Source organism: Peromyscus maniculatus, chromosome 20, assembly GCF_049852395.1.
Source record: "Peromyscus maniculatus bairdii isolate BWxNUB_F1_BW_parent chromosome 20, HU_Pman_BW_mat_3.1, whole genome shotgun sequence".
In the NCBI taxonomy this organism is placed as follows: Eukaryota; Metazoa; Chordata; class Mammalia; order Rodentia; family Cricetidae; genus Peromyscus; species Peromyscus maniculatus.
Window position 1 is genome coordinate 49,744,852 of NC_134871.1, and position 8,831 is coordinate 49,753,682.

The window sequence follows — 8,831 nt, forward strand, 5'->3', positions numbered from 1 at the left end:
CAGGGCATTTCGCATTTTGTGAACCAAGAAGGGGTCGCTGGTGCCTGTTCTTCGACAGTGGCCCTGGTCCCCCTGAGTGTCTCAAAACTTCGCTCGGGAGCCTTGTTCTGGCTTCCTCTCAGAGGCAGCTCAGCCCTAGCCTGCTCAGGGGCCATCTCCCAGGCTGTTTTCAAGAGTTCTTCTCCTCCTATGCCCCTGCACACGTACTCCTGGGCTCAGCCCATGACCTTCTAGGAACAGTGGCTGTGAGGTTATTCCCAGGAGCCTTGGGCAGGGGCTGAACATGTGGGTTGCCCAATTCTTCTGTCCCATGGTTGAGATAGATGCCTCAGGATGGCAGGTCTTGCAGGGGCATGCAATGCAAGTAGCTCTCATAGAAGAACCACACCCAGCCATGCTCTATGGACACTTGGTCTGGGGCAAGTGGACAACAGAGCTCCACAGCTCACTGTACCATGGCTACTTGTGTGTTCAGATACCAAGGTGGGCCACTCAGACATGGTTTTCGTTGGGGGTGGCCCCTGTGCCATCATGTGTCACCCAGGCTGGGATCCTACACAGAGTGGGCCCACCACCCATGCCCAGCAGGCCTGTGAACCACTCTGACCACTGCCCCATGTCCTTTCAGGGACCTGTTGCTCAGCGCTCCAGGCCCAGGCTGCCCCATCCCAGCCCCAGGGTGACCCGAGGCCACCACCTCCCCCCGCAGGTGCAGCTGGCTGAGACAGAGGCCTTCTCCCTGAACTCAGACAGGTCCTCGTCCATCCTGCTGGGGGATGACCTGAGTCTTGAGGACCCCACAGCCTGCCCACAGGGCCCCAAGGAGAGTAAGGTAAGTGGCTAGGTGTCTCCTTACATTGCTCTCCATGTGCGATGCCAGGGTACATATTTATCTGGCCGGGTCAGGCTCAGGCGGGGTACAGTCTAGTTAACTGAGGCCACAGCTTGGGTCAGACCCAGATAGCAAGTCACAGGTTGGGATAAGTGTGAGCCCATCCACCTCAGAGTGGACATCGGTTAGCTCTCAAGGAAGTCGTAGAGCTGAGAAAGTCTGGAAAGAGATGCCATGGTCCTCTGCCCCATGTGCAAGACCCCAGGCCGTGGCCAGAGAGGAAGAACTTCTCTCCCTAAGTATGAATGGGGAAACTGAGTCCCGGCAAAGGGAGGGGCTGTTCCGCTCTGATGCCTTCCCCCGAGTGACTGCTACATTGAATTAGTGTTTGATTATAGATATGAAGAAGACTGGGTGCTGTCTCAAGGCAGTTAGAGTCAGAAGGAAGGGACAGGGAAGCCAGGGCTGCCTGGGGGCATCCAAGAGGGCTTCCTAGAGGTCAGGACCTTCCACTTGAGGACTGGCAGGTGGTGACTGCTCGTTGGGTAGTGAGTGGAAAGGCGTCCCAGGGATGGGGACAGCTATGCAGGGGCCCCGCCTCTCCCTCAGCTTACTGATCATGTCACCCCCTTGCCTGCAGAGTGAGCTGGAGCCTCCGGAGCCCTTGCCGGCAGGAGACCTGGACGAATGCTTTTTCTCCTTTGCCAACCCGCCAGTGTCAGCAGGCCCGGAGAGGCTGCTGTGTGAGATGGAGGACATCCCCTTTAACCCCGTCCAGTCCTGGCTCAAACACGAGAGCAGCCAAGGTGAGGGCTGGCCGCCTTACCAGCTCCCCGCCCCCTGCTCCTAAGCATCTGCTTGTCTTCCCCCCTCCAGAACCAAGTGGGGTCCTGACAGTTAGAGAGGCCTGATACGGCAGTGATAAAAGGAGCTGAGGACAGCTGAAGCCTGGTCTAAAGGAAGCGCCACACTGAGCTTCCTGTGTTCTGTGATGAAAGGGGAACTAGGTTGCCACACACAGCTCTTATGATCAAGCAGAAGGAAGGCTTACAGATGACTGCCTTTGGGTAGACAATCATCTGAAAGGCGTTTGTCCCCCAGATATACACACAAGGTCACTAGAAGACTGGTGTTTTCAATGGCCCTGTGATAAAAGGATTGCTACCCCAAACCTCCTTGAAGACCTGGTTTGTGTTTGGGGACATGACAAGGGACTGAGCTGGCTTGCCTGTCTCCCTCTTGGAGGATGACAACAGCCTGGGTGTCAACACTGGCTGGTGGAAGGAAGGCAGACAGTCCAACACAAGAGTGACCCTAAGACCGCAAACCCACTCCAAGATGTCTTCCGGGATATCTGGATGACTGGCTTTTCCATGGACCCTCTGTAAAGCCAGTGGCCTCTACTGGACATATGGCTGGGGTGCCAGGACCCCAAATTTCCTGATCTCAAAACCTGAGCCCAGGGTCTGACCCCAGGCATGTTCTGATGAAGTGTTCAATTTACCGTTTATCTGCACATCCCTTCAGTAACTCGGCCGTTTACCAGGACGCAGCCTGCACAGCTGACTGGTGTCTATTCACATATTCTGAACCCTGTGCTCCTTCTTCATTCTATGAGAAGCAGAGGGGGCCACAGGCAGAGCAGCTGCTGCTGGTCTTGGCATACAAAAGTCTGCCCTGCCTCAGGCTCCCCCAGCCTGGCCTTGTCCTTTTCTATCTGCAATGGGAAGACCAGGCCCACCCAGCAGCTTCTATACCATCAGCGCAGGGCCTGGTAGATACCTGCATTGTCCAGGAGGGGCCCTCAGGCCTGTCGAGGCCATGTGGAGTTGTCAGGGCCCGAGGGATGCTGAGTCTTAGTGATTGAATATCTACTATGTGCACGGTGCTGGGCTAGGTGCTCCATACCTGCTGTTATCCCCACAGCCTCCTCTTGTGTTAGTTACTGTTCTCACTGCTGTGACCAAGAGCCTGGGTGAAATCAACTTAAGGAAGTGTTTATTTTGGCCCATAGTTGAACGGTATAGTCCATCATGGTGGGGAAGGCTTGGCGGCAGGAGCTTGAGGCAGCAGGTCACATGGCATCCACGGGCTGGAAGCAGAGAGAGATGCATGCTGGTGCTCAGCTCGCTTTCTCCTTCGTGTTCAGTCCAGGACCCCAGCCCGTGGGATGGGACCGCCCACAGTTAGGGTGGGTCTTCTCAACCCCAACCCAATCTAGAAACTTCCTCATAGACATGCTCAGAGAACCTCTCATTGCTAACTCTAGAGCTTGTCAAGTTGACAGTGTCAACGATCCCGCCTCTACTGGGTGGGTGTCTATCCCCATTCCCAGAGGAACCGGGGCCCAGGAGTCAGGCCTGGAGTCTGGTCTGCTGGGCTCTGAGAGCAGCCTTCTGCTCAGAGCCAGTCTTTCCAGGAATTGCACCAGCAGCATTTCTTGCTCTCACAGTTGGAGACCTGCCCAGAGTCTCACAGCCAGTGTTAAGTAACCCAAGTGAGGGTTGCTGCTCTGTACCCACCTCCTGGGCTGGTCCCAGCACCTCCTCTTCCTCCCCTGCAGCGCCGCCGAGCCCTTTCTCCCCAGACGCCTCCAGCCCTCTCCTGCAGATGCCTGCTGAGTTCTTCCATCCCGCGGTGTCGGCCAGCCAGAAGGGACAGGAACCGGGCATGAGCGCAGGGACCCTGCCCAAGATCGCCCTCCAGGGCTCCTGGGCATCCCTGAGGTCACCAAGTGTCAACTGCACCCTCTTGCGTCAGGTACAGGCACATCCAGGACGCTGAAGAGTGTCCTGGAGCCACGGGTGACCGTGGGGGGAGCGGAGGGGAGGCACTGAACACAGCCACGGCAGACGAGACTTGAGAGGTGACACTGAAGATGAATATAAGCAAGACCAGCCCCTGAGGAGCACCCCAGCTGACACGGGGCCCTAGTTTGAGATGAGGGAGAGGGTGGCACTGGGGAGGCCTTGTGGGGTGACACAGTGCTGGGGTCAGGGACCATGCCTTGAGTGGTAGGGTGTCATTGCTAGACTGCTTGTAGACTACAGATTGCTTGGTTCCAGAGGGTCAGGCTGGGAAAGGGGAAGTCTTGGCGGTATGGTCTCCAGTATCAGGATGGCTGGAGCCACAGCCCCCTTGCCAACTGGGCACAGAGGGCCTCTGGAGCATGAAACAAAAGTCCACCAGCACCTTTGGGGGCGGGGAGGCATGTGTAATCCTATACGACAGTGGAGGCTTCCTAGTAATCACTTAGTCAGACAGGGTTAATCTCCAGTTTCTCCAGGCTGGGCTCTGCAGCAGGCAGTGGACTCTGACTCCTTGTCTCCCGTGGAGGGCAGTTCTGGGTTTAAAGTGTGTGTGTGTGTGTGTGTGTGTGTGTGTGTGTGTGTGTGTGTGCTGCAGAGCAAATGAAGGCTGGGAGTATCATCTGTGGGGAGGTGAGGCGTGGCTGGGAGAGCAAGGGAAGGCTTACCCAGAGGAGAGGATGGGAGCAGCTGGGATGCGGCAGGACCATGGGGAGCAGGTAGAAGAGCTTGTGAACAAGGGACAGGGTGGTAGAAGTCAGGCTGGAGGCGTGGGTGGATGAGAGGCAGCTGGGAACTATGTTCGGGAAGGGCTTGACATTGACATCGGGACTCGGAAAGATGGCTCAGGCTGTCCAGAGGGGACCGGGACCCCGTGTGAGGCATCTACAGTAGCTGCCCTGAGAGATCCCAGGGATTGCCCATGTGGCAGAGGGGATGCCATGGGATCCTGGATACGCTGAGAAGGGAAGCCCCATCATCAGACCGTCCACTAAGGACCAGGGAAAGGAGATGATACAGGGAGCCTCATCCCTTCTTACCTCCCTGCAGGCTACTGTGAGTGACACGTCACTGGATGCCAGCCCTAGCAGCTCAGCGGGCAGCCTGCAGACCACCCTGGAGGACAGTCTGACACTGAGCGACAGTCCCCGGCGTGCCCTGGGACCACCGGTCCAGGTGTCAGGGCTGCGTGCTGGCCTGTCCCCCGCCACCCGGCGCCGCCTCAGCCTGCGGGGCCGCGGCCTGTTCAGTCTGCGTGGGTTGCGGGCCCATCAGCGCAGCCACAGCAGCGGCGGCTCCACCAGCCCGGGTTGCACCCACCACGACTCCATGGACCCCTCTGATGAGGAGGGCCGCGGGGGTGCCGGTGGCGGGGGTGCGGGCAGTGAGCACTCCGAGACCCTCAGCAGCTTGTCGCTCACGTCTCTCTTCTGCCCACCACCCACGCTGCCACCCCCGGGCCTCACCCCCTCCAGGAAGTTCAGCAGTACCAGCAGCCTGGCATCTGGACCTGGCCGTCCTGGAGCCACTGTCTCCGCCCGCGGCCTGGCCAGGAGCCCCTCCTGGGCTGCAGACCGCCGCAAGGACCCACCAGGCCAGGCCCAGCTGGCCTCAGGCTTGGGCTCCTCGGCACCCGAACCGCAGCCGCCTCCTGGGGAGCTGGAGTCAACGGATGCTGCCAGCAAGAGGAAGAGATGAGGGGCCCCCAGGGGCTGCGGGGGGACCTGCCACCCGCTGTCCGCCCGCCTGCCCCGTCTTGCCTTCTTTTACCTCAGGAGCCAGGGAGCAGACAGCAATACTTTGCCCACACCTGGGAGTGGCATAGCGCCAGCCAGCACCGGGCCACTGGGCAGACGACTGAGGAGGGTCTGGGTTTAGCTGAGGCTCAGAAGTGACCCCATCCGCGGCCCTTCCAGTGCATATGCAGATATATACATATATACATATATATAGAGAGACAGACATATATTTATTTATTTTTTTTACTGAGAGCTTATGAATTCCAGAAAGTGCTAAAGTTGAAGGTACAGGCCAGGGCCCAGACAGGGGTCTCGTCTGTTGGTTAGGACACAGGCTTGCACGGCGCAGACGCTCCCGCTGTAGTTTCGGGTATCTCCCGCAGCTGAGAGCAGCTGGGGAGGATGTTCAGGGCCCAGGAGACAGAAGAGAAGCAATTCAGGGTGCACTTTTTTTTTCCATTTTCAAGAAGAGACGCTGCTAAGATCCCCAATCTCTACCCACATGTTGGGGTGTCAGTCTTGTCCCTCTGACTATTGTGTTGTGAAGTCTTTTGTAGACGCTCTGACACACAGACTCTCTTAGTTAACCAGCTAGATGTTCTCTTTAGAAAAACCGGGGCGGGGGTGGGTGGGTTGTTTAGTCATTTCTTAGAGCAGGGTTGGGGGATAGGGCAGTTCTGAGGCTGGGCAGGGGGCTCAGTGTGCAGGTCAAGTTTTGACTCCTGTGAGCACTTTGGGGGACAGTTCAACTCCCCAGGAAGGCAGCAAACAGGAATAATTCATGCAACCCACCCTGAGCAACCTTAGCCCCGCACCAGGGGTATTTGGGGTAACACCAAATCTAAAGGGCTCTGCGTGCCTGCCTAAAGTCTGACTCCAGCCTTTCCCCACCCAGGACCCCCAGCCAGTCACCTGGACATCCACACCCTCCAATTCCTGCTTACTCCTGAGTATGTCTTGCTGTTTCAAGCTGCAGGTCGGGTCTCACAATGAGTTCAGGATGGGTGTTTTTTTTTTTTTTTTATTGGAATAGTTACCCATTTATTTACAAAAATATATTGCATCAAGCCTGTGACTTTCACAGGCTCAGCTCTACCATGGATGGGTTTAAAATTAGCTTGAAGAAGAGTGGGGCATGCTGCTGGTGGGGGCCTGCTGATAAGAGCAGGGATGTGGATGCTCACCCAGATCACCAAGGGTTGCCCTGGGTCCTGCTAAAAGCAAGTGTGTATCTTGTCCCTGCTCCCAAATCCTGATTTCACAGAAGTGGGCTTCTAGCCAGGCTAGTGTTGGTAGGCTCTGAGGTACTCCCTTCTGGCACAGGGACCCTGGGGTCAGGACACTGTGAGGGAGCGAGGAGGAAAGAAATGTTGAGGGGTGCTGCCTGCCAAGCCCTTCTTAGGGGTGAGGAGTGGGAAAGTGGTTGTTAAACCCGCTTTACACGTGGGTAAACTGAGGCTCTGGGTAAGTGAAACAGCCATGCAGCCCTAGCTGCAAAGAGCCTGGGTTACCTGTGAAGGGCACTTGCCTGAACATCTGGACTGTGCACACACAATCATGGTTGAAGGGAGGGTGACTCCAAGGGCCCAGAAAAGAGTTGGCTGTTGAGTAGAGAGGGTTGGCCTAGGCCCATGGTCTTCAGGCTTTACAGCCGTGGTATTTGATAGTATCTAGCTCCTCTGCTTTCTGGGTTCAGTGTTAGTCATCTAGCTAAATCTTCAGGGTGCCGTGTGTGTGTGTGTGTGTGTGTGTGTGTGTGTGTGTGTGTGTATGTGTGTGTGTGTGTGTGTGTATGCTGCTCTTCACAGTCAGCTTTCTCCCTTTCATGGCTCTGAGGCTGGGCAGAGATGTTCAGGCACCCATACCTTTGCAATGGACTGTGTGACCCCAGAGCAAACAGACGTGTTGAAGCGTGTTTTAGGGAAGTGAGCAAAGTTTAATAAGCAAGGGCTATAGCTGGGTACAACAGGACATCTAGGGAGAATGATTGGCTGAGCCCAGAAGCACACAAACTACCTGGGGTGGATTTCCCTAGGACCAATCCCAGGTATTTGGTCTTTTGCCGGTGAGTGGGGAATTAGGGACCAGGAAAGATGTGAGCAGCTGGTAAGATGAGTTGGAATGGGCAAGGATTGGTTGGGCAACCCTTCTTCAACACTGTGGCTTGAGGCTGTGGCCTCAGGCCAAGCCTGTCCATCACCAAAGCACAAACTCCCCCAATCCACATGGGCCTGGGTGTGAGGAGAATGGGGACCCAGGTACCAATGCCCTAAAGCTGTTAATTTACATCTGTAGGGAAGGGTCTGAAGCCAGATAGAGCCTGCCCTGCCTTCTTGCTGCCTCCTGCTCTGGTCCAGGCAGTCCCTCTGAGGAGGATGAACCGTGAGCAGAACTCACCCATCTGCTTGTGCCCAATATTTCTCCTAGAGTTCCGAGCTCCCCGGCTCACCTCTAGCCCCTTTTGCCAGTCTATGTAAGGGCTTGGGGTCTTAGAAGCTGCTGTTTAACCCATACACACACACACACACACACACACACACACACACACACACACACACACACACACACACACTTTTCTTTTTCTTTTCGTCATTGTGCAATAATCAGTGTCCCGGGCAGAGCTGGAGCCTGGGAGGAGGCAGAGGCCACCTTGTCCAGAAAGCCCCTCAGCCCAGCTCTGTTGCTGTGACTCTAACTTCCGGTCACTGTACAGTTTCTACAGTGTGAATGAACTTCCCTCTTAGTTGCTGAAGGCGCTGGTCCCTGCTGGCCCAGATGGCCTGGGAATAGAGAAACCAAGCCCTACCGCCCGGCAGCGTTGTTTTGAATAAAACCCCAGAAACTTATTTAGGACTTTCTCCATGTCTCTGCTCTTCCTTCCCTGCAGGGTTGGGGTTATGCTGGTCCCCCTTCCCACCCCAAGGGAAGAGTGATGATGTCTTCATGCTGCAGCTGTTGGAGTCTGGGGGTCCTGGGGGATCCAGAGACCCTGTGGTAGGATTCTCTTGTAATCAGGGTCTGGGTGGGACTTCAGGGCTGGGAATGAGGCAGAGAGAGGTTTCTGCTTCCCCTTGACACCAGATCCTGAATTCATGGAAGTGGTATTATGAGGACTCGTGACCGCCAAGCACAAAAACCCAACTCAAAGGGGCTTAAGAGCGAAAGATGGGGGCTGGAGGGACGACTCCGATGAGGTCTTGGTCACTGTTCTGTTGCTGTGAATGGACATCATGACCAGAGCAACTCTTACAAAAGAGAGGGTTTAATTGGGGCTTGCTTACATTTTCGGAGGTTTAGTCCAATGTTATCATGGCGGCATGCAGGCAGACATGGTGCTGGAGAAGGAGCTGAGAGTTCTACATCTGGATATTCAGGCAGCAAGAAGAAAGAGAGACCGTGCGTGGGCCTGGTTTGGGCTTTTGAAACCTCAAGGCCCACCCCCAGGGACACACA

At 56.0% G+C, this 8,831-nt stretch overlaps 1 protein-coding gene across 2 annotated transcripts in view; it reads left to right on the forward strand.

The window, feature by feature from the left end:
* Cacna1i (calcium voltage-gated channel subunit alpha1 I) overlaps window positions 1-8,226 on the forward strand; it is an 84,931-nt gene extending 76,705 nt beyond the window's left edge. The window contains exons 32-35 of one of the 2 annotated variants that reach the window (XM_042264593.2): window positions 710-832; window positions 1,473-1,638; window positions 3,396-3,592; window positions 4,690-8,226. In XM_042264593.2, coding sequence (XP_042120527.2) covers window positions 710-832; window positions 1,473-1,638; window positions 3,396-3,592; window positions 4,690-5,337 — 1,134 coding nt within the window. In that variant the 3' untranslated portion in view covers window positions 5,338-8,226. Of the gene's footprint in view, window positions 1-628; window positions 833-1,472; window positions 1,639-3,395; window positions 3,593-4,689 lie in introns of both variants that reach the window. The other variant, XM_042264591.2, reaches the window with a different exon arrangement.
* The last annotated feature ends 605 nt before the right edge of the window (window positions 8,227-8,831 follow it).